We start from the raw sequence: 23,116 nt of genomic DNA, 5'->3' as shown, positions 1-23,116 counted from the left end.
ATTCCATCCTTGATATTGAACATTTCTCAAGCACGAAAGCACAAGTATTTTCATCCAAGATCAATACTTCGTCTACAGCACAATAACCCAAAATGGCATCCTACTTGAAGAACGTTGCAATCATTGGCGTACGTTAATTCCATCCTCAAAACATACATATCACCCCAGCTGACAACCTAGCAGGCTAGCGGCAGCATCGGCAAGATCATTCTCGATGGCCTTGTTGCATCTTCCCAGTTCGAAATTACTGTCATCTCCCGCAAGGAGAGCGAGGCAACTTTCCCACCTGGCGTGACTGTTCTCAAGACCGACTACTCAGACAAAGATCTCGAGGCTGCATTCAAGGGCAAAGACGTCGTCATTTCGGCGGTGGGTGCCACGGGATTTGGAGAACAGAAGAAGTTTGTCGATGTAGCCATCCGCGCAGGTGTCAAGCGTTTTATCCCATCTGAGTTCTCAGTAAATAGCCAGAACGATGCTGTGTTGCAATTGCTGCCCTTGTTCGGACAGAAGAAGGAACTCATCGAGTACCTCAAGAGTAAGGAGACCGACGGGTTTACCTGGACTGGCATTGCTACTTCCGGCCTGTTTGACTGGGTAAGTCTTCCATCGCGAATTGTAATTCTTGATCGTGAGCTAATCAGTGAGGTTTGAATAGGGTCTTGCAAATGGCTTTTTGGAATTTGACATTGCCAGTCATACGGCTACTATATGGGATGAGGGCAACAAAAGTTTCACCCTCACCAACCAGAAGGCCCTGGGCGAGGCTCTTTCTTCTGCCCTGGTGCATCCTGATGATACTAGAAACCAGTTTCTGTTCATTGCCTCGGTTGAAACCACTCAGAAGGACATCCTTGCTGCTTTGGAGGAGGAGTCAGGGGTGAAATGGACGGTTAATGAGACTACCACCGACATTCAAGTCACCGAGGCAGTCAAGAAACTTGCTGCTGGGGACTTTAGTGGTGCTTTTTCTCTGGTTCGAGCCACTGTTTATGGCAACACTCCGGGTCTGCATTCAAACTATGCCAAAGAGGAGAAGCTAGGAAACGATGTGTTGGGACTTCAATTTGAAACCGTCAGCGATGTCGTCAAGCGTGTGCTTAATAAATAGATCAATTTTAAGCCATATCACAGGCCATTTTTGAGTGGCGTTGTCTTTTGACATCTTTTCCGACGATACATGACTACCATAAAAAGAAAGAATGCAAACAGGACAAACCCTTGGACATTAAACTTTGACTAAAGACCCATATATTTTGGCCAATCGGGGAGTAGAGATCTTGTCCGAACGCAGAAGACTGACTAGTCTGACTAATCGCGGGGCAAGGCAATTGGCTGAGAGCGATATCGCTGTCGTGGTGAAATGTTACAAGCCTTCAACCACATCACCAGCGAAGCAGTAAGTACAGTTGTGTTTCATATTGATATTTCGTTATGAAAGTTTCCTGCGACTCTAAGCCATGTGATCTGTGAGGCATTGAAGCTGGCAGAGCCTCCTATATACTGCATGCGGGGCTCTCGAAACGCTTTGACTCATACAGGCCTCTGGTAGTATGTGAACGAATTCAGCATAGAGCCGTTGTTCTTTTGTATATCTTTTGCTTGGTCGCGAGTTTTGACTTATTGGAACTTTTGGTTTGCTAACTTACACAGGATTAATACCCGTTTTCATATAAAACTCAAAAGCAAAATGGCTGCTGCATTCCCGAAGAAGAAGTGCGGTACGTTCTTGGAAATTTCGAGCTATCCCATCCGTCACTCAATCCTAACGTTCTACAGGTGTTCTCGGTGCCACTGGCTCCGTGGGCCAGCGCTTTATCCTATTGCTGGCAGACCACCCCTTCCTTGAGCTTCACGCCGTGGGTGCTTCTGAGCGTTCAGCCAACAAGAAGTACAAGGATGCCGTGAACTGGAAGCAGGCTTCTCCCATGTCTGAGAAGCTCAGCAACTTGGTCATGCGTGACTGCAGACCCGAGCAGTTCTCAGATTGTGACCTTGTCTTCTCTGGACTGAACAGCGATGTTGCTGGCGAGACTGGTATGTGGTATCAGATATATCAAATTTAACAAACTAGATGATGTACTGACATTTCACGCAGAAATGGCATTCATTAAGGCTGAGATCCCTGTGTTCTCAAACGCAAAGAACTTCCGCAAGGACCCCATTGTGCCTTTGGTGGTTCCTACTGTCAACCCCCAACATCTGGATCTGATTCCTCACCAGCGTGAGAAGTACGGTCTGAAGAAGGGCTTCCTGGTCTGCAACTCTAACTGTGCCGTCATTGGCATCGTCATTCCCTTCGCGGCTCTCCAGGCCAAGTTCGGCCCTGTTGAGGAAGTCGAGGTTTTCACCGAGCAGGCCGTCTCTGGAGCTGGCTACCCCGGTGTACCTACCATGGATATCCTCGACAACGTCATTCCCTACATCAGTGGAGAGGAGGACAAGCTTGAGAATGAAGCCCAGAAGATTCTGGGTTCATTGAATGCCAGCGCCACCGGTTTCGACGAACAGACTGGTCTCCGCATCGGCGCCACTTGCACCCGTGTTGGTGTTACTGACGGCCACATGGCCTTCGTTTCATTGCGCTTCAAGAACCGCCAGACCCCCACTGCCGAACAGGTCAAGGAGGCTCTACGGGAGTACAAGTCCGAGGCACAGAAGTTGGGTGCTCCTTCCGCACCAGAGCCCGCTATTAAGGTGTTCGATGCGCCCGACCGTCCCCAGCCCCGCCTGGACCGTAACATCTCCGGTGGATACACAGTGAGTGTTGGCCGTGTTCGTGAGGGTGCCCCAGGCGGTCACTTTGATATCCGATTCGCTGCCCTCTCTCACAACACTGTCATTGGAGCCGCTGGATCATCCATCCTCAACGCCGAGGTTGCAGTTATCAAGGGCTACATTTAAGTTAGCTACGAAAAGTGGAATTATCAGCGCATGTCAAATAGATACAAGTATTCGTACAAATGAATTAGATCTCATTGGTCTCGATTCCTAAAAGGGAAGTTCACGTGTCCACGGGTGGATCAGGGCCCCGAATGTAGATGACATAAGCAAGTGTTAAAAATCCACTAGTGGAGTCTGATTGGTCTGAGTGGAGAATAGGGCTCACAATCACCACACACTAAGCGAATTCCTCTCTGATTTGGATCACCACTTCGCGGCTTGAGCCTTCTCTTTCGACACTCCGACCACCTAACCTTCAGTCGACAAATCAGTCAAAATGCGCGGCCCGTAAGTGTCATGAGATCGCCCTCTACATCACTATTCTGCACACTGGCCTCGTCTATCTGCCGGATTGCGAGTTCAGCCAGTCGCTGCGAGAGTGATCGAAAATTTCTCGACTTGGAACACCACCACTAACAAGAATGTTTCTTGCAGCGGAAAGCACCAGAAGCGCCTCAGTGCGCCCTCGCACTGGCTCTTGGACAAAATGTCCGGAACCTACGCGCCCAAGGCCTCCCCCGGTCCCCACAAGCTCCGGGACTGCCTTCCCCTGATTGTCTTCATCCGTAACCGGTACGCACGCGATATCCTGAATTCCTCGACACGAGACGAACAACCACTGACATTTCTTTCGTTGATAGTCTCAAGTACGCCCTGAACGGTCGCGAGGTCAAGGCCATCATGATGCAGCGTCTGGTCAAGGTTGACGGAAAGGTCCGCACCGACACCACCTACCCCGCTGGATTCATGGATGTCATCTCCCTCGAGAAGACCGGCGAGCACTTCCGTCTCGTCTACGACACCAAGGGTCGCTTCACCGTCCACCGCATCCAGGCTGAGGAGGCTGAGTTCAAGCTCTGCAAGGTCAAGCGTGTTCAGCTCGGCAAGGGCGGGATCCCATTCTTGGTTACGCACGATGCGCGAACGTGAGTTCCACACTCCACAAGTTCCGTGTCATTCAGTCGTTGGACCAAGCTTTGGTTGATCGGCGGAGGACAATGGAAACAGTAAGATCCCATTTGATCAGAACATGGTTTTGCTAACTTGCGTTTGCGCTCTACAGCATCCGCTACCCCGACCCTGCCATCAAGGTCAACGACACCGTCAAGGTTGACGTTACCACTGGCAAGATCCTCGACTTCGTCAAGTTCGACTCCGGTGTTGTCATCATGGCCACTGGTGGTCGCAACATGGGTCGTGTTGGTGTCATCACTCACCGTGAGCGTCACGATGGTGGTTTCAACATCGTCCACGTTCGCGATGCTCTTGACAACCAGTTCGCTACCCGTGAGTCCAACGTCTTCGTCATTGGACAGGACAAGCCCTGGGTTTCCCTCCCCAAGGGTAAGGGTGTCAAGGTACGTTATATTCTCCCAATACTGATGTCTATGAATTATCCTAACATTCTTTTTAGCTCTCCATTGCTGAGGAGCGTGACCGCCGCCGTGCCCACGAGCTCGCCAACTAAATTCACAATATCTTCTGATATTCGTGGATTAGCTGACAGCTTAAAACAAACACTAAAAACAGTAGCTGGGAAACGGCGTCTTGTCTTGCTTAACGGGCTTGGATAATGAATTCTCGTAGGTTCGAACCATAGCAAACAAAACAGGAACGGGTTAACCGCTTCGTTTCCGAGTGATATGATACCATTTGACGTTACCTCTTTTTCAATTATTTAATGACCGTATTTTTACTTTACTTCCCTTGGTCTTCAACACTACCACTTCCTGGATGGTTAGCTCTTTTGTCTGCTTATTGTTCCACAATCATCCCAGGCATACCTTTCTACACTCCATGAAGATCAGGGGAACGGTAGTTTCTTCCTTTGGTAATATGTAGTCAAGATGCGAATGCCTCGCAACCCCCAGATCTTACTACGACTCGAACCCCGCTAGCACCAATCAAGCTCGCCTAGACCAAAAGCTACTGCACACTAAAGCCCCGGATGAACCCGCCCAAGCAGTTTCAAGCTGAGACCAAGCATCTCAACAGCATAGAAGAAGATCCAAGACATGCATCATCCCGCTCCAAAATATATTGCCTGCATGCTCATCTCTGGCGCGACCCCGGCAGCTCGAATGGATCAATCCATAGCACCAGCGCACCACCGCACCACCTGCCGCGCCTCGGCTTATCCGATGCAACCGTCCTCCCGTGTCGGTGTACATAGTAGTACCCGCGGCCACCGCACGGGGAAAGCGGAGATTACAAGGTTTCCAGACCACAATCCTGACGAAGATAGCGATCAGAGGAACAAACTCAAGTCCGGATCTCCTCGGCCGATGTTCTAATTCGGCAAGCTTGCGTGTTATTAGCGTCTTGGTATTGGCTTATACCCAAGCAACCCGAGTCGCCCGCTATAGGAGAAAGATCATCACCTGCAGAGGTCAGCAATGGCGATCCGTGGCGATCACGGTGGTGCCAGAGGTATCACGGCCCAATCGATGTGTGTAGATCCGGGATACTTGAGTGAGCCAAGAATGGGGATTGATATTCACATGCTGTGTAATGAAAATCGAGGTGTGTCCGGCAGATGGAGTTAGCTCATGCGATGCAACAACAAGTGTCCGATGTGGGGTTATTACAGATTTGCTTTACCGCCGGCCGTAAGTACTTGGTCTTTTGCTTGCTTATTCCGTACTGCATGTGTGTGTGTATATATATATGGATCGTGTGGGTGCTTGACAGCTATTTGTGGTGGAAATTAGGTACATATATGTATATATCTACAGTTCGGGTTAAAACTGGGTATATAAGCGAGCTTATGCAAAAGAAGCAGGAAGGCCGAGAGTGAGAGGCCGGGTGTCTAAGAATAACTTATTTATCTCCGGTGTCGGATTGTGGGAGGCAACCTCTCATTCTCTATCGGGATGGGCGGTTCTTAAAGGTTGAGTGGCTCTAGCGAGAGCAACGGCTTTATAGAATCGGCGTTTGCTTGGTTCAATCTAAATGCACTTACCACATCCTCCCGAGCGATCACGGGGAAGATAGCAAGGGATGGGCGAACCAACCGGCTGGCACGTCCAGTCTTTGGGGGTATATTTTCTCTTTTTCTCCGACGGGCTATCATGGGTGGCGGTCGTGTCAACGGAGTGGAACAGGATAATCTGATAGATCCAAACTCAATTCTAGCACTCGTCCCACGTTCGGAACTCCACTGGGGATTCTGGGGATAAGATCTCCGTGTTCCAAGCGCCGCACTGCTGGAAATGCTGGAAATATGCACGACAGCATGGGACCATATAATTCCTGACCCGTCATTTTATGCAATGTGGAGAGAGGTGAACTGGCCTTTACAGGGGGTTAGTAGTGGTAACATATCTAAAAAACGGGAAAGACAAGGTTGAGGTAGTAACGAAGTGGCAAGGGGGATCTTGCCTCGATGCGATTGTATCGCTTCATGCTGCATTCTAGGTGGCTGGCTGCACTAGCCGACATATTAGCATGTATCCTGGGAATTTGGAATCTGGGCTACACGAGACGCACAACTGGGTATAACTATCTGGGGGATGCAGAACAATGCAGTTGTGGGTTAATTCTTACGCGGGGACCCCCTGAGACCCAGAATGTTGTGTACTTTTGTTCGAATGACAATCGATCAATCGAGCTCGTATGAAGCGCCGGCGATCTAAGGCGACAGAAGTGGAGACTCGGTGTGAGTCCAAGCTGCATACTCCGTAGGAAGAGGCCAGATATTGCGCCTTCCAAATTGAAGCGAGTCATGGGGTTTTTCTTTTCTTATGTGTCGGAAATGCAAATGTTGGGCCTAGAACTTGTTGGTAGCGGCTCACTATAATCTCCGCATATGGATGATGCACTTCAAATTATCATAGATGGTACCCCCAGGAAAGTAATTAAGATATCAAGTTGCGAAACTCAAGAAACATCACCTTTGATGAGATGATATTCCCTCCGCACAAACTTTGGAACGCGTGGATCTAACCGCGATCCGGCCCAGTTCCTTGGAACTGGGTCTATGGAGAGAATCTGGATGGAATTTCACGTGGTGGAGTTTGGGAATGATTGGACTGGAGAATGTACCCATCGTAGAATTACTTACATTGTACTTCAACGCCTGCTATGCGGTGGAGATTGGTTCGCACGCCACCGGCAGTCGAAATGTCGGTGGAAGGATTCAAAGAACATGAATAGGAAATATGTGCCAATCCTTTGGGCTTAAAGATGTTGGACATCAAACCTTGGAGGCGTCGGTCTAGCGGTGTACTAGTATGTAAGGCTAGGGGTCTCGCACGGGTCGAGTCAAGGTAGTATTGTTGGAGCCATAATCTTGTTTTTAATTGAGCTATAAGGGTATAATGAGATAATAATGAGATAATAACGGTAGTTATCCGACCATTTTAGGTCACAAGGTTCAATACTTGTTCCTGATCGCCGTCTCGATTGAGAATTTGCCTAGAACTCGGTATTTGATGCTTATATGGTCTACTTCCATAAATATAATTTTATAATTCTCGGTAGGATTGACGGGCAAACCGATAGCAGACTTCCATAAAATCCAACAAAGAAATAAATAAGTATTCTAAAGTGTTCCAAAGTGTTCGATTCATATATTCCCTGGGAAAAAAAAAAAAAAAAAAAAGATCCTTTGATCGTCAGTGACTCCACATTGGGATTTTACGGCCACTACGTTAGCGCCCATTTTTGCCTACTTGTTCTGGACCAATCAGTCAATTTTTAGATGTCAAGTGGAGATTGACTCTGTACTCCGTACTCCGTACCCTGTACGTATCTGCCTCTCATATATCTCATACAGACAATATTACCTAGGTGCTTATCCACCTTGACTAATTAGGCCCGATTTCGAAATTCCAGAATAATCTTGGTTTTAAGGAGGTTGACCGCTTCTCAACCGATTCCTTCAGCAACTAAAGAGACTCTCTCCACTTGTCATATTGTTAACCGAGCTAAATCTTTCCAAGGTTCCCTTTCTGCAGCCCAACGGCCAACGGGTGTTCGGCATAACAATCTCGGTAACCAGCAGAGAAGCCCAACTTGCAGATCTAATTCCTTTTTATGGAGTTCACCAGTTTCTCCCCGATTTAAGACCCCTGGAGGTTTGATCCTTGGGAGTCCGAATCAAGTAAGCCCCTCCCTCGCCCCTCCAATATACTTCCAATGGCAATCTTTCCCCCCTTTTCCCCGATAGCTCTTCCCGCCAGGCCCGTCAGGATGCCTTCCAGCAGCCTGGAAACCGGGATTAGTGCCCCCTCGGTTGTTAATATGCCCAGAGTTCCTGACCCATTTTCAACCCTCGTGATGTGTCGAACGTGGCGGAAACAAGTAACAGGGATAAAGGAAATCCATCGGCTCTGGTCTGATGTTTTAAACCCAATCACCTTTACCTTTCCGAGCAACCCGCTTGTTTATTATCTGTGCGTTATTTAGTTATTTTCCTATTTCTCGTACACATACGGAGTACTCCCACCGTACTTGCTCCTTCTCTCGCGCGTCTAACATACACCTCTCACCTGGGAATCCCTGCCCTGTAATTACTCTATTCAAGCGCCGTGTTACATGAGCGTCAGCGTGTACTTTGCCTAATGTGTTGGCCGTGCTTTCTTTTCCCGATGGTGTCTGCATAAATGCAATCGACCAGCCCAGAAGAATCAGCCTTTGAACCGCCTCCCCAGACCTTTTCCACTCCAGGGGACAGGCAATATTCCTTACCCAAGAAAGCGACCATGTCTGCTCAATCTAGCCTTACGGCTTTAGACTGGGGGTATTCTTATCCGTTAATCTTCCATCTCAACTTGGAGATTCCCTCCTTTTTCGTGTCTTATCGCTGGTGGGAAGATGAGGCGACAACTGTGTTCTGGGCCTTCGATATCCAAGAAATCCGCCGTGTCATCCAATTCGGTCTTTTTCGCGACGAAAATTTCCCGAGGACTTCGCTTTGCGCTCGAACTGTGGACATCATTGACAACTTTTTGATCGCGTTGTCCGAGCCCCATGAGTATCAGCTCCTTGGAAACCTCTCTCATATACAGAGAGTGGAGGAGATCCTACGCCGGTCGAGTATATCTCCTTTCCAGCCGATTCCTTGGAGTTGGCTCCCACCACAATCAAGCCCTACTCTAGATCCGCAGGAAATTGCCGCCGCAATCGAGGCCGAGAGCCATTTCCACTTCCGACAGATTGCGTTTGAAGAGTTTGTACGCGCTGCTCTCGGATACAAGGCTATTTTCGTGGAGTGGTTCCTACAACAGCATGCGGCTCTTTATATTATTCTCCAGGACCATCTGGGCGCCTACCCAGAGGACATTCCTCTGTACACAGAAGTGGAAAAGGTACGTTTTCTAAGTTTGCTATAACCATTATTATATAGAGCCTAGACTAACTTCTGTAGCATCTTCGGTCGCGGAGTCCATTCGCACACCGAGCGCTGGTCCAGTGCCTGCTGGCTGTGCGACGTGGCGGGAATCGTAACATTTCCAAACCGAACACCGCTGGGTTTGAATTCATCGCCGGTCCTATTCAGGCCTTATTCAAGGACCAGGCAGGAGGGCTTACTGCCATGCTCAAGATTTTGAGCGTTTTGGCAATCCGATTTCGCCGACAGTACATCCATGCTCCTACCATGGATTGGAAGACTCCATTTGAAACATCTATTCCTTTCCTAGACGATTATCTCGAGTCGACATCTCCAACAGACTTGGCCCGCAGCATGAGAGGCCTGGACGAGCACAATTTTGCGGAGTTGACCCGACAAAGCTTGATAGCAGAAGATGCTCTCGTGGGAAAATTGCTGCTGCAGTGGCGGAAACTGAGTATTTCTATCTGGGAATGCTGCGCTGCACTTCCAGACCTGATTCCATATCTGCAAGAATGTGCACAGGTGAGCATTCTTTACTCCCAAACTCGCCGAGATCCTCTAATCATATAACCATATGAACAGTCCCTCGTGACAACCCGTAATTACCATTCTCTCGCGGCCATCATCAAAGGCCTGCACACCTATACCATTTTGACAACACGCCCCGCCAACACCACCGCCCAAGGAAACGCGATTACACTTGAGACCCTGATCCCACAGGAGCTGATTTCCCTCATGAGCACGGCTGAGAACTTTGCCGCCTATCGTCAGCACTACCGAAAATTTCCCGGCATTCCCTTCCTGGTCGCTCACATCCGTGATCACAAAGAAAACGGGGAATCCGTCCTTCACCCGGTTTTCCAGTACCTGCAAAGCGCCAAATAAAGCCCACAAAGGTAGTCACCAGATCAGCGGCCTGCTTAGGCTCCTCTCCGGCTTCGGCTCTGGCTCCGGTGAGAGAATAAAAGCAATTTACCTCGGTGTGTGCTTGGCTTGTGTGGCTGCAGATGGGCGAGACCGCCTCGCGTGAGCTAAAGATTGTTTCAATTGTTTGTCTCGCTGGTCAGCAGCTAATGCATTGATGGTGTGTTTTCCTTGGCAGTCTTACGAGAGGGGGTGATCTACACCAGATGACGACCTCAAATGCTATATTTTATGATCTGTATTTCTATACTCTGATACCCATGCTAGCATCGGGCAGTACCGGGGAGTCCGGCGTTGCATTATGCTAATATGAATATATTTTTCTTTTTTTCTGTCCTGGTGACATTCAAGGTTCTATTTACATTTGCATAACAGTGGACGATCATTGGATCTGAAAACGTAACCAGACCAGCTTATCTCGTCCACAATCCCCAATGCAGTCAAGCAAATACAAGCATGCTAGCAGATCCACCCAGCCGCATCCCACGTCTCCTATCTCCCTTATACGCCGACCAAGGATCTACGAATCAAATGAAACCCATTCCATCCGAAGAGCCGCTTCAGGCAAGAGTAGAATCAAAGATGAACTGCGCAGATATGCAGACCCACGCACAAGTAAGGGAGGGAAGAAAAGGGAAAGGGAGACGGGTGAGCCGAAGACCCCGCCCAAAATTTCTTTGCTTTTTCTTTTGTGTTCAACAAGAAAAGGACAGAGTGCATATATTGGTCTGGCCAACCAAAGCAGCAGGTCACACCTCACTCGCGTTTTGCAGCCGCCTTAGGCGCCTTCGCATATCCAAAAATGCCCAAGAAATAAGCGATCCTATTGATGAACAGGAACGTCGTGATCCCGATGTTACCCCAGGTCAAAGCGTTCCATGCCGCAACGTCTGCAAACGCATCCCAGCCCATCGCCAAGTACGTGGCGTAGACATGGCCAATGTCGGCAATAGCAAGTCCAATTAGATAGTTGCGTAGTACTCTTGGCTCTGTTGTGGCGTGGCAAACTCCCACGCCGACTAGGAAGAGGAGTGAGTAGACATTGCCGAGTTGGTAGGCGAGCGCGATGCTGCTTGGGTGCAGGGTGGCCGGAGCTGCGATGGTGGGTGTTTGCCCGGCGATAAAGCCTTGGAGGTCATATAGGGGAAAGACACTGCCGAGGGCCCTGCATTAAGTAGGGTCAGTGCATGGTTGGGAGGAAGGGTTGAGCTGGTCGTACAGAGAGATAGGCTCAAGGATACCGAAGAGGATGTGTGGCCATGTTGGGAAGATGGTGGGCATTTTGGGGACCTGTTGCGTTCAACGTTATTCCTGTTTGTCTCTTCTTAATTGTTATGCTTTGGTCCTGACTGTAATTCGATAGCAGCGGCCTGCATAAACAAAGCTCACGCTAGCTTTACTTATGCGGAGAGAAAGGCAACTCACGTTTAGTTACTGGCCACGACAAATATCAAGTATATAATGTCAATTGTATGATAGAATCCGATCAAATCAATGAGCGGAATTCAAATAGGAGATCCTTTAAAGGAATATTGCCAGGGGCTCTCGACACCTGGGCAGAATGCTGGGCAGCTGACGTAGACACCCCCCGTGGGCCCGCTTTACTGGCACTCGTCACCGCCCGTATTCGTTATCGTATGGATCTTATCAGAGCTTCATCTTCTGACCCCCAAAGTCATGGACACAATATGTCAGAGACATCCAGGATGATATGCAATCTGTGATAGCTGGTCGAAATGGAATCTGCGAGTGCATTGCGGCCTCTTGATGAATCGCTACTCCGCGAACTCCCTCAACTCTCTCTCCGTATCGCCCCTCTACGAGAACCCGTATCATCACGAACCCTAAGCGTCCCATCGCCCCTCGAACCCAATGCCAGTGGGACACGGGACTCGAATAATATCCCCAATTCAAACAGCAATAATGGGAAGATCCCAGCAAATGCAAAGGCCGGCCTGCCGACAGTCACGGAATTTCTGAACGCTGCGCGCATCAGGAAAACCGAACTCTCAGCAGACTCGCAGTCAAATGTGGAACGGCCCCCGAGGCCGATACTTCCTGCTTTTGTGAATCTCCGTGCCCTGGAAAAGTTTCCATTCTCGTCATCCTTCGACGATGACGCCCTACAAGGGCCCCGCAAGCGTCGACGCCGAGACCCCCAGCCCGATTCATTCAGCGAGCATCTACAGTTACCTATCCCCCAAGCCCAGAAGGAACAGCGGCCTCCTCCATTTGGGCCATTTGCTATTCTGAATGGATTGAATGAGCCTCCGCCCAATGCTGCCCTTCTTCCACCCATTGAGGCTGGGTCCAATATCTCCCAGCTTTTGACTAAGCCCTCTGGAGGCGATGCGGGTGTTGACCCCGGGACGTTAGCTTCGACCCAAGTCGCTGTCCCAGATAGCCAGCCTGCGGAAAGACGGGATACTAGGCTCGAAGAAATTCTCAGGACGTCTCTCAATGGGGATGAAGACGACGATCGTAATGATAATGACGAAAATGTTGAAAGTACTAACCCAGTGGATCCTGATGAGATTCCCCTTGCTGTTCGCGAAGCAGAAATACCGAAGAGCAGTAAGGTGTTGCCACCCTCTCCTAGAGAAGATGTGCCATTGTCTCCTAAAACTCGCGGCCGGTCCCGTAAAAACCTGAGAAAATGGTCTGAAGAAGAGACGACTACTTTACTCCGGGGCGTGATCAAATGCGGTATTGGCAACTGGACTGCTATTCTTGCTCAACCGGAGCTGGAGTTTAATCAACGAACTGCGTCGAATTTGAAAGACAGGTATGCTCGGTTCTTAGTCAACTCTATGGGCTTATGCTAAAGCTTCGCTATGTTGAAGATTCCGAGTCTTATGTCCATGGGCGTACCGGTAAGCAATCCAAATCTAACGAGCACTCTGAAATCACTCAATTAAGATAGCTAATATTGCCACAGTGCATCCGATCCCAACGAAGCTGCGAAACAACTACACGACACTCTCGCCAACACCCTACTCAAAGCGCAAGCAGAGGGCTCCGACGAAACACCTAGCAAAATCCAGATCTCCCATCTAATGCCCTCCAATCAAGGGTTTGAGCCAAGGTCTAAAACAGGAAGTCCGGCTCGCAATCCACAACAACCCTCTATCTCGAGTGCCGTCTCATCCACGCCCGACGCAAATCCCGGGGGTAGTAGCATTGCCCAATCGCAGTCACCCTCATCAGGAAATAGCACAACCGCTCTGTCAAGCAAGTCCCGCACAACCCTGGCTTCTCTTGGCATCCCCGAACCACACGTCGCAAAATCCAAACGTCGCTCCCGGCGACCCTTCACAACCGCCGAAGACGAAGCCCTCCTCAAAGGCTACGCAGTGCACGGCTTCCAATGGACCCTAATCCAACAAGATTCACGCTTGAACCTCCGCCACCGCAAAGCGACAGACCTTCGCGACCGCTTCAGAACCAAGTTCCCACACGCCTATCGCGACGGCGGTTCTGTGAGCGGTAAAGCCCTTACCAACCAAAACCAGGGCCAGGAGTTGACTACAGGCGCGTCGACCCCCCGCCCACACCCGGTCAACACGGAGCAATCTCCAAGCAAGACTTATGTCATGACTCCAACTCCAACTCCGGCTACCACTCCCCGCAACTCGGTGTCGAGAAGGAGTCACGCTGCTACCCCTTCGCAGTCCAGTTTTTCCCAGATTGATCCCGCGCTCTTACCTCCGCCTCCGCAGGGCTTTTTGGAGCACTCGATGTATCTTCCTCCCGCTGCTGCGGGTGTGCTTTCATTCTCTTTGGATGATAGCTCTGGGGCGGGCGCTTCTTCCGCGGTGGAGACTCCGTGGGAAGATAATACCCTCGCTCCTATGATTTGGGATGAATTGACATAACCAGGGGCAAGCCAAGGTTGGATGCGCTATGTCACCAACGCACGTCATGAATTTTTAGAATTTCCTTTTGTGTCTTGATGTTCTGTTTTCTTCTTTTTCTGAGCTCGTTTTTGTTTCCTTGTCGTCTTCTTTCTTTTTGCTTTGCATTGTTGATCTATATCCCGCAGTACACGATGGTTTTTGCTACAGTTTCTATTCAATAAAAGTCTTTCTTTTTGCTGTTCAATGTCATTGACAATCAAATTCCCACTATAAAGAAAGAGATGCAATAGGCCTGGTCTTCTCACTGTGCATAAAGATGATACCACGAAATGAGACCAATAAAAAAGTAACGAAGAAAAAAATCAGGAAAACGCGCCTGTCCAATTAAGATAACAAATAAAATCTGTACTTGCTTGTATCTGCATCTGATTGGGAAGTAAGAAGCAGAGAATTCGGATATCAAACGAGCATAAAAAAATCAAGCAATGACCGTCACATAGCATACACTGCGGGTACCCATTTTCAATCGCGAAGGATGTCTGCCGTGGAAAAGATATGAGAGTAAGGGAGCGGGAGAAGAAAGAGGATAGAGATGAAGGTGAGAAAGGAAGTCCGAAGAGGCCGAATGCAAGACCTCATCCCATCCTGAGAAATGAGGCATGCTTCTCGTTAATGAATTAATAGTCAAGGCGCTAGTCATCTACCACGCATTGCGGTCCCAGTTAGGATCTGTGAGATAATCATTAGTACACATTCAACAGAACATATTCGTACAAGCGACTGGAATAAACCCACCTTGTATGTAGCTAGCAAGCACCTTACTCCCCGTCTGCAGAAGAGGGTGTCCAGCGACGATCTGGAGGAAGCGCTGCAGACCCTCACGACGGTGCTCGATGACGTCGTCGCTGAATCGGTTGGTGAAAACCTTTCCGGGGAGAGGGGGTATCGTGACGCGCGTGCTCTCGCGCTCCAGGATGTCGCGGAAATACTCGAAATCGGAGTACCGGCGGCGCACGACGGAGTGTTTCAATTTGAAGGCGGGGATGTTGGTCCGGCACACAATCTCGTACGACGTATACATGTTGCGAGATGTGCCATGGGTTTGGGGGTTGCGGACCTATTACAGTCCTTGTTAGTCGGGGGTGTTCGTTCTTGGTGCCCGATGGGGGGTGGTGATGATGCGGGTTTGGGTGGGGATGTATGAAGGCTGATTAGGGGAGAGATATGGGCACGAGACTATGGGGTATTGGGGTTGGTGGTTGATTTGGGGGTGGATATTGGGCATTGTGTATCATGTAACTCACTTCTATCTCAAGGAAGTTCTCGGGAGGTCCGTAGATCTCCTCGAAGGACTGCTGTCGCGATTCTGGGACGGACTGCATCGTGGTGGGGTTGGGGTGATGCGGAGGGGAAGTTGAGGGGAAGGCGAGCGAGATTGTATATTGTGAATGCTCAAATGACGAGTTGAGCGTGGGGTATTCAATTAGACAGCCTGTATCACTCTAATTCCCTGGAACTGAACACTACAGAGCAGATCCTAAGGTACCCGGGCTCGGAAGTTGGAGAAGCATCTCTATCAGTGGGGACCGGGGAAATAATTGATCCGCCCTTTTGGCTTATCTTCCTGACAGCCCGTTTGACTTTTCGAAGGTTTTCTCTAGTGTCATACTACTTCGTATAAACTTTATCTACACATACTTAAGAAGAGCAAAGAAAACAAACTAGCAAAGACCCTATAAGGACTGACTGCTTTTGCTTTATATAGTTCAAAATTTGGACACTTGAAGATTCTCACCCCAAAGCTACCAATACTCCCTACATATGTACTTAGCCGTGACCAAGTTAACACGATGTTCTAACTCAAACTTTCAAACTGCAACACCAAGCTTGCATGTCCCTCATGTGAAACTATGCTGAGGCAGTCTTACTGCCTAAGGCGGACGTGATATCCGCTTCGTGGCCGATATATATATAGTCAGTGACATCATCTAAGGATACTATTTACATATTTCTTAGAAAGATACAGCCGTATGGCCCAGCCATCAAAGTAATTCTCTAAACAAACACATGCAATGATGAGGACATGGTAGATGTTGTCTGCAATATATCTATCTACAGGGAGTTGATTTTAAAATCTCTAAAATGAAACCATTCTAGATATAACCAAGACCGGGTGTGATAATTGAGTAGCAAAAGTTGACAATACATAACTATATAATTTGAGCAGTATTCAGATATCAGGGCGGAGCTTCAATTTATTGCAATAGAGATGCCCGAATCAGAGTTTGTATCGAAAACATTGAAAGATTTGATATGGTTTTCGCTCCCCGGCATAGGTATGACTCCTGCATAACGTGCATATGCAAAAGCCAGAGATGCATTTACCACAGGGTTCTACTACTTCCTTGCATATAATGTGCTTATCTCAGTTCTTGAACGGCAAATGAGTGCGGAAAACGAAGCGATTTAATCACACCAAAGCCACAGGATTGGAGCGGGTGACACCAAGCGGGTGATACACTGAAGGCAAATCTATCAACGCAAAGCTTAGTCTAGAAGGTGTAAGATCTAAATAAGTCAATGCTTCAGCTTTGTATTCTGGATAATCGTATTGCAGACATTGGTTAGTGTGCCGTCGATATATACTTATCACAATGTAGAGGCCTTTTGGGGCAACGGTCCTTTGCATTGGAGAGTAAAATTGTTTATATACAAAGTAGAGGCAGTGCTTGAAGATCAATCTTTCATCAATTGAACCCACATCGGAGATAAGCTTCCCGAGGTCGGAGTTAAGAATGACATAACCCAAATCCAGTGCCCGTGACCGAGGCCGGGACTTATCAATCAACTATGTATCGATAAGCACCGTATCTCCTCATCTCACTACCACAGCAATACAACATACACCATGAGTTCAAGGGCGCCTGATAATGACAGAGAATCCCCAAGAGACTCAGAAGGGACCTGGCACCCTGCCCAGGAATGGCTTGAAGAGGATGAGCTTGATACCGAATACCACCCCGCGCTAGAGCCGTCCGAGCACGATGGCGCATGGGAGGATGAGATACCCAATGAAGATCAGCAAATGGGCTCGGAGATTGCAAGTGGTAGGACTGAATTCTAGGCCATCACAACAGTATGCAAATGGACTGACCGCTTCTTTGTGATAGATAATACCCACATCAACATCGGAAACATTCAAATCGAACTTACGGCGGACGATTCGGAGAGCGAGGACACGGACGATCTGAATCAAGGACGCACCCGTGGTACGCTGTGCTATAAATCATCGAAGTATATCAGTACAATTGCTCATAAATTCTAGTACCAGCTTCCCGATTATTCGAGTTGCTTGCATCCAGTGGTTTACAACATATCCTCCAAGCCAACGGTTGGCCGACGGTAATGGAAGAAGAGCAGGAGGAGCTGGAGAATGAAGAGGATGGGTTGAGCGACGAAGATTTCATGCCCATATTCCGAAATCGCCTCCGAGCCGGACGGTCCGCAGAAAGCGCTAAACTTCCACCGGTTCCTAACCCGGAGGGCAAGAAATTGATGGGCGAAGGTCTTTTTGGAACTGACCAATTCTACGGCGACCGGCTCAGACAGCGCAAACAACACCTAGCGACAAGCCTTATGTGGCGAGAACTAGGCATTGACACTGATGGAGTGCGGAAAAGAGCCGGCCAATCTATCTCTCAGGTAGGCCAAGTGTATAGCCGGCACACGGAGATTATGATAGCGAGCAGGACTAACGCATACGTTTGGCGCCGACTAGGGCCTCATTCCAAGCTCGGTTGCGGACAAGATCATTCACTATGACACGCGAAGTTATTCAGGCCAGTTCTCAGATGATGGCAATTTCTTTTTCTGCTGCGCACAAGACTTCAAGGTTCGAATGTACGACACATCCAACCCGTACGACTGGAAGTACTACAAAACCGTCGATTATCCCTTCGGCCAGTGGACTATCACCGATGCGACGTTAAGCCCCGACAACCGCTTCCTCGTCTACAGTTCAATACGAAGTCAGGCATACATGGCCACCACAGACCCAGATGATGATTCAGATCCTATGGTTCTAGATTTATCTACTCCACCGGGCCAAAGAAGAAGACGGAGCTGGGGTGGTTCGCACTTCGGGGTATGTGAAGTGATACTTTTATTGATATTTCAATGGTTAACTTGGTCCATTTTTAATAGATCTGGTCTCTTCGTTTCTCTGGAGATGGACGCGAGGTTGTCGCCGGCACATCAGAAGATTCGGTCATTGTTTATGATCTAGAAACACGACAGCCAGTCCTAAACCTACGAGATCGGCATCAGCATCACGTCAATGCTGTGTGTTACGGCGATACATCTTCGCCGCACATCCTATACTCTGGATCTGACGATACAACAATTCGGGTCTGGGACCGACGGTCAATGGGCGATGGGCGTGAAGCTGGTGCTTTTATGGGCCACACCGAGGGACTAACGTACGTTGACAGCAAAGGCGACGGCCGATACGTTTTATCAAATAGCAAAGACCAAACGATGAAGCTCTGGGATCTGCGGAAGATGATGACATCCGCTGATATCGAAAACATCGACCCCGTCGAATACACAACCGGCTTCGATTACCGCTTCGAGCAGTATCCAGACCAGTACCGCAGAAATGCCAAGAATGACTGCTCTGTTGTTACATATAGAGGCCACCGAGTCCTCAAAACTTTGATTCGCTGCCACTTCTCGCCCCCGGGAAGTACAAACTCGCGCTATGTCTACAGTGGAAGTGAGGATGGCAAGGTTTATGTGTACAACTTGGACGCCACCCTAGCCGGCACCATCGACGTTGGTCAAGCGACACTTAACTCCCGACCGCGTGATCCAGATGCCTATGCTACTGCGTATGAGATGAGTGGGGAGATGCTGTGGAGAACTTGCGTTCGCGATGCAAGCTGGCACCCAAGCGCGCCGGTACTAGCAGGTAGGAACTATACCACGGAACGTTTGTTTCGGTCCGCATGGCTAACCCTAAGTCTAGCAACTTCCTGGAATGGCTGGGGCTTGTCTACTGGCACTTGTACTGTGCATTCGTGGAATGCGGGTGCTAATAAAGACGAGGGAGATCCACCGGTTGGCAAAAGCTATAACGACAAACTACGATACATCCCTGAGTTCGACCAATACCGCGAGAATGCACCCCATGGTCGACCTCGGCGTCCATTGCGCAGTCGGCCAGTTCGTCGATGGGTTGGTGATGAAGAAGCAGAGGACACAGCATGGTAGGTGAAGGATGATTGGTCTTTTCGGACCAACAGAAAAGCATTCACCGTTGGCTTTTGACTTTACACATCCTGGGCATGTTCATTAATGTATCTTTGCACAATACATACTCCGTTGTAGTAAAATTTCTTTTGACGAATGCAATATGTCATTTCGTCCGGTCCATCACTGCAGATATGCTCCCGGGGTGTTTATAAGCTCAATATCAAGGAATTTAAGATGGGAATGAATGCTTGAAGGGTGTGAATTAAGTAAAACAAGGACCCCTATTGATACAGGATGCGAAAAAAAGGTGGTATCTCATAGATAGCGATCATGCTCTGCCTCCTATCGCTGGCCAAAAAAAAGCGCCAAGTGGCTGATAGGATCGCCATGGAAATTCAAAACGTAAAAAGGAAAAGTGGTTTGCAACGGAGTCAGGCTCGCAGTCCATCTTGTTGGGGGAGGTCCGCGAGGTATGTCATGGTGTGTAGGTGATATGATAGAGCGGTGTCATTCAATGGGGTTGTCCGCGATCACCTGGGTAGGTAGGATTGCCCGATAACGCATCTTATCGTTCTTCATTTCTGTCAAGGTTGCCCTCTGCGGAATTTCCCACAATCAACTCTTCCATCACTCCAACCGATCAAATGGATCTGGCCGTCTCCTGGGAGTGCCTCTCCCTTATGCGCCACCGACCAGCACTTGGTTGACGGGGATGTGGACTAAGACAAGCAGGTTAGTACATCAATGCATGCAAGCTGCATTTGTGGACTAATATCCACAGTCTGGGTCACGTACTCAGCTTGACGAAGTAACCAATGGCTCCCTATCGGCGATGTCAGTATTCCACCTTGAACTGCGATTCAGGGATTGCAACAATGGTACATACCATAACAAGGAATCCCATGCCAACAGCCTGGCTGATCTTGATGAATTCACGCTTGTCGGCTGTGGTAAAGTCAGCGTGTCAATGAACACCCCAAATGACTGCCGATCAACATACGCTTAGTGCAGCGGCGAACAAATTGCGAACCCTCGCGAATGAAGTCCTTAGGGATATCGGCAAGCTCTTGGAAAGTCTCAGACATGATGGGCAGATGAAGAATTATGAAAAGATTAAAAGGAGCTTGAAGGGGATTAAATCGCGACAATTGGAGAAGAACAGGTGGTTTCTCCGGGAATGACCAATTGGCCTCTATGGGGCCCGGACAACTGGAGAATATTTGTTCCAGCTCCAAGCTCTGGCCCGCCTCGTTCGCCCCATCCGCCTCCGCGCGATTAACTCGCATCGCCATCGCCAAAAATTATATCAGTCCGAGGTTGCTGTTGAAGATTTGGACAAACTCTGTCATCGTGATTGACGAACCGTCAGCGCGCGCGTTCATACTCCCCTAGACCGGCTACTTTATTCCCTTGTTTCCTGCTCTCACTCCTGTCTAACCCATCCCCATACTCAATCGCTTTCTTGCTGCCTGTCTGTGGCAGCTTCTCTCTTTTCCATCTTTCTATTCTGTATCCGAACATTCGCAGAACAACTCTGGTTCCTTTCTCTGTACACCGCGTCTCCAACTCGCGCAAGTCTTGTTCTTACCGGAAGCGATCTCTCGCTTCGGATTGTACGTATTGTCTGGCCTAATTTGTTTTCATGTCATGGCCTTTGCATGTTATCCTTCGGGGGAATGGCCAATTCCCTTCCGCTTTACCTGTGAGGACTTAGTCCGACGGGCTGTTGGGAACAATTACGGGAATCGCGCTACCCCTACACAGATTTCGGCTGCTTCTTTTTTTTTCTTCGTGTTATTCTTAATGCTAATTGGTGGCTTGTGTCTGCAGACATGCACTTTTCCTGATTTGCTCAGCAGCGGAAAGGATCAAGAAGAAGAAGAAGGGCCTGTATTATCGAACATCAGATACTCAGGCAATTTCAATCATTTCTTTGAGGTCCAATCCCCTGAAATCGATACTAATTTAGTTCGCAATGGCTACCGACGACGATAACTTCGACATTGACATCTACGGCGATGGCACTTACAATGCCAATGACGCCGGAGATTTCAAGCAGGATGACACTGAGCTCGTGCTGGATGCTCCCCAGAATCAGCCTGAGTCCAGCACCGACACCGTCAAGCATGAGAACGCTCCTGCCACTCAGACCCAGCAGGTGAACAACAATGCAGCTCCACCGGCCCCTCAGCAGCAAGCCCCTCAGCAGCAGACTCTCCACCATGGTCTGCCTGCACCCCCTCAGGGAGTCAAGCGAAAGGAATACGAGGACCAGTCCGTGGACCCAGATGCTACAACTGCGTTGTTGATTTCCGATCTATCCTGGTGGACTACCGATGACGATATCCGAGGTTGGGTGAACCAAGCCGGTGTCGAGAACCAGCTTAAGGATGTGACCTTCAGCGAGCATAAAGTGAACGGCAAGAGCAAGGGGTAAGAACATTATATACCCGGTCGCAAACAAAAACAATTTCAAGTATTGATACTAACATTTGGAAACCCTAATAGTCAGGCGTTTGTCGAGTTCACTACCGCGCAGGCAGCGACCGCGACTAAGCACAACATCGAGAGAAACGGCGGCCCCGCGCGTAAGCACACCGCGATCTACACCAGCCCCCACCAAAACCCATTTAAGACCCTGCCCAAGGATACCCCGATGCGCAGTGCTGGCGGCCGCGGCGGCGGTGCTGCCCACAACACCGGTGGCAACCCCAACTACGGCATGAACAACCACACCGGTGGCGGATTCCGCGGTCGAGGCGGCTTTAACAACCGTGGCATGGGTGGTAACATGAACAACAACTTTAACAACCGCAACAACTTCAACCCCATGGGTGGATTCCAAGGTGGTGCGCCTAACCCCATGATGGGTGGCTTCCAGGGTGCCCCGATGGGCGGAATGCAGAACTACGGATTCAACAACAACCGCGGCAACATGATGGGTGGTATGCGCGGCGGTGCTGGTATGCGTGGCGGTCGTGGTGGAAACGCCATGGGCGGTGCTCCAAACATGATGGGTATGCCTGCTATGACTCCCCCCATGGGTGGCATGGGCATGAACCCGATGGCTGGTATGAACCCTATGATGGGCGGTGCCATGGGTGGCGGTATGGGAGGCAACATGCCGATGCAAGGTAAGCGATTCTGATATACATACTGGCTATTCTTTCGGTTCCGCGATGCTAACTATCTTCTAGGACAACAAGGTTTCCAGGGCCCAAACCCCGGATTCAATAATCAGGGCTACTACAACCCTACCAACCCCAACAATCAGCCCGGCGGCGCCGACGCAGGTTCCTGGAACCCGCACGGTGCGAAGCGCAGCCGTCAAGATTAAGAACATCCCGCGCGTCTCGGTTGGTTCTGGTGATGTTTTCCCAGGGCTTCTTGCTACTGAGCACTGGTCTTTAATGCACGAGATTTTTCAGATCGACGAGGGGTTTTTTCCCCCCATATTCTTTTATGGTTGCTTTTTCATGCTCAGGGGGAATCATTGGAAGGGAATGGCTGCAGAGAAATCCCGAATTACGAAGCGAGATTGTTTTCAGATCATCGTACTAGTTCCGGTCCTGCTTAATTTTTTTCGCTTTTTTGTTTCTTCCTTTTTTCTATGGTGTATTAGGATATCTCTTCTTTTTTTTTTTTCCATTTTCCATTTTCTAGGTACAGAGTACATGTATGTATGTACTCTGTACATCCATGTAATTAGCTACATACGTAGTCGAGATTTCGGGTAGAGGTAGACTGCCAAAAAGGGTACTGAGAAGAAGAGAGGGTGGACAATGTAAGATATAATACCCTC

The 23,116-nt window shown here is 49.2% G+C and overlaps 11 protein-coding genes across 11 annotated transcripts; 8 read left to right on the top strand and 3 right to left on the bottom strand.

Moving 5' to 3' along the window:
* Positions 1 to 92: 92 nt before the first annotated feature.
* On the top strand, positions 93 to 1,111 carry N7455_008016 (aromatic alcohol reductase; the record flags this gene model as incomplete). Its single annotated transcript, XM_040955605.2, has 3 exons — positions 93 to 128; positions 184 to 597; positions 659 to 1,111. The coding sequence occupies 3 exons, from the start codon at positions 93 to 95 to the stop codon at positions 1,109 to 1,111; spliced, it is 903 nt and encodes a 300-aa protein (XP_040813885.2).
* A 579-nt stretch (positions 1,112 to 1,690) lies between these two features.
* Positions 1,691 to 2,904, top strand: N7455_008015 (aspartate-semialdehyde dehydrogenase family protein; the record flags this gene model as incomplete). Its single annotated transcript, XM_040955703.2, has 3 exons — positions 1,691 to 1,721; positions 1,780 to 2,037; positions 2,099 to 2,904. 3 exons carry the CDS (start codon positions 1,691 to 1,693, stop codon positions 2,902 to 2,904), a joined length of 1,095 nt encoding a protein of 364 aa, XP_040813931.1.
* A 316-nt stretch (positions 2,905 to 3,220) lies between these two features.
* Positions 3,221 to 4,411, top strand: N7455_008014 (40S ribosomal protein eS4; the record flags this gene model as incomplete). Its single annotated transcript, XM_040955645.1, has 5 exons — positions 3,221 to 3,231; positions 3,379 to 3,516; positions 3,585 to 3,869; positions 4,007 to 4,301; positions 4,358 to 4,411. 5 exons carry the CDS (start codon positions 3,221 to 3,223, stop codon positions 4,409 to 4,411), a joined length of 783 nt encoding a protein of 260 aa, XP_040814021.1.
* Positions 4,412 to 4,958: 547 nt separating this feature from the next.
* N7455_008013 (uncharacterized protein) lies at positions 4,959 to 5,237 on the top strand (the record flags this gene model as incomplete). Its single annotated transcript, XM_065605794.1, has 1 exon — positions 4,959 to 5,237. The coding sequence occupies one exon, from the start codon at positions 4,959 to 4,961 to the stop codon at positions 5,235 to 5,237; it is 279 nt and encodes a 92-aa protein (XP_065460743.1).
* A 3,312-nt stretch (positions 5,238 to 8,549) lies between these two features.
* Positions 8,550 to 10,165, top strand: N7455_008012 (RasGEF domain-containing protein; the record flags this gene model as incomplete). Its single annotated transcript, XM_040955672.2, has 3 exons — positions 8,550 to 9,254; positions 9,314 to 9,802; positions 9,863 to 10,165. The coding sequence occupies 3 exons, from the start codon at positions 8,550 to 8,552 to the stop codon at positions 10,163 to 10,165; spliced, it is 1,497 nt and encodes a 498-aa protein (XP_040813924.2).
* Positions 10,166 to 10,893: 728 nt separating this feature from the next.
* N7455_008011 (uncharacterized protein) lies at positions 10,894 to 11,718 on the bottom strand. Its single transcript, XM_040955575.2, has 3 exons — positions 11,630 to 11,718; positions 11,424 to 11,494; positions 10,894 to 11,369 (listed from the first exon to the last, which is right to left on the bottom strand). Exons 2-3 carry the CDS (start codon positions 11,483 to 11,485, stop codon positions 10,961 to 10,963), a joined length of 471 nt encoding a protein of 156 aa, XP_040814027.1. The 5' UTR covers positions 11,486 to 11,494; positions 11,630 to 11,718; the 3' UTR covers positions 10,894 to 10,960.
* Positions 11,719 to 11,940: 222 nt separating this feature from the next.
* N7455_008010 (telomere repeat binding factor family protein) lies at positions 11,941 to 14,079 on the top strand (the record flags this gene model as incomplete). The annotated part of the gene is made up of 3 exons (XM_040955559.2): positions 11,941 to 12,989; positions 13,048 to 13,077; positions 13,143 to 14,079. The coding sequence occupies 3 exons, from the start codon at positions 11,941 to 11,943 to the stop codon at positions 14,077 to 14,079; spliced, it is 2,016 nt and encodes a 671-aa protein (XP_040813844.2).
* A 682-nt stretch (positions 14,080 to 14,761) lies between these two features.
* N7455_008009 (sorting nexin-3) lies at positions 14,762 to 15,443 on the bottom strand (the record flags this gene model as incomplete). Its single annotated transcript, XM_040955711.2, has 3 exons — positions 14,762 to 14,790; positions 14,857 to 15,178; positions 15,366 to 15,443. The coding sequence occupies 3 exons, from the start codon at positions 15,441 to 15,443 to the stop codon at positions 14,762 to 14,764; spliced, it is 429 nt and encodes a 142-aa protein (XP_040813861.1).
* A 1,526-nt stretch (positions 15,444 to 16,969) lies between these two features.
* On the top strand, positions 16,970 to 19,332 carry N7455_008008 (WD40 repeat domain-containing protein; the record flags this gene model as incomplete). Its single annotated transcript, XM_040955656.2, has 6 exons — positions 16,970 to 17,168; positions 17,232 to 17,330; positions 17,387 to 17,763; positions 17,840 to 18,205; positions 18,265 to 19,030; positions 19,088 to 19,332. The coding sequence occupies 6 exons, from the start codon at positions 16,970 to 16,972 to the stop codon at positions 19,330 to 19,332; spliced, it is 2,052 nt and encodes a 683-aa protein (XP_040813947.2).
* Positions 19,333 to 19,992: 660 nt separating this feature from the next.
* N7455_008007 (translocon subunit SSS1) lies at positions 19,993 to 20,399 on the bottom strand (the record flags this gene model as incomplete). The annotated part of the gene is made up of 4 exons (XM_040955622.1): positions 19,993 to 20,033; positions 20,110 to 20,137; positions 20,201 to 20,259; positions 20,315 to 20,399. 4 exons carry the CDS (start codon positions 20,397 to 20,399, stop codon positions 19,993 to 19,995), a joined length of 213 nt encoding a protein of 70 aa, XP_040813903.1.
* An 890-nt stretch (positions 20,400 to 21,289) lies between these two features.
* Positions 21,290 to 22,651, top strand: N7455_008006 (uncharacterized protein; the record flags this gene model as incomplete). The annotated part of the gene is made up of 3 exons (XM_040955685.2): positions 21,290 to 21,747; positions 21,823 to 22,448; positions 22,512 to 22,651. 3 exons carry the CDS (start codon positions 21,290 to 21,292, stop codon positions 22,649 to 22,651), a joined length of 1,224 nt encoding a protein of 407 aa, XP_040813989.2.
* Between the last annotated feature and the right edge of the window lie 465 nt (positions 22,652 to 23,116).

The sequence above is a fragment of the Penicillium solitum genome, assembly GCF_028829755.1.
Source record: "Penicillium solitum strain IBT 25940 chromosome Unknown utg000005l_segment0_segment0, whole genome shotgun sequence".
Classification (NCBI taxonomy): domain Eukaryota; kingdom Fungi; phylum Ascomycota; class Eurotiomycetes; order Eurotiales; family Aspergillaceae; genus Penicillium; species Penicillium solitum.
This window is presented reverse-complemented; position numbering and strand designations above follow the sequence as displayed.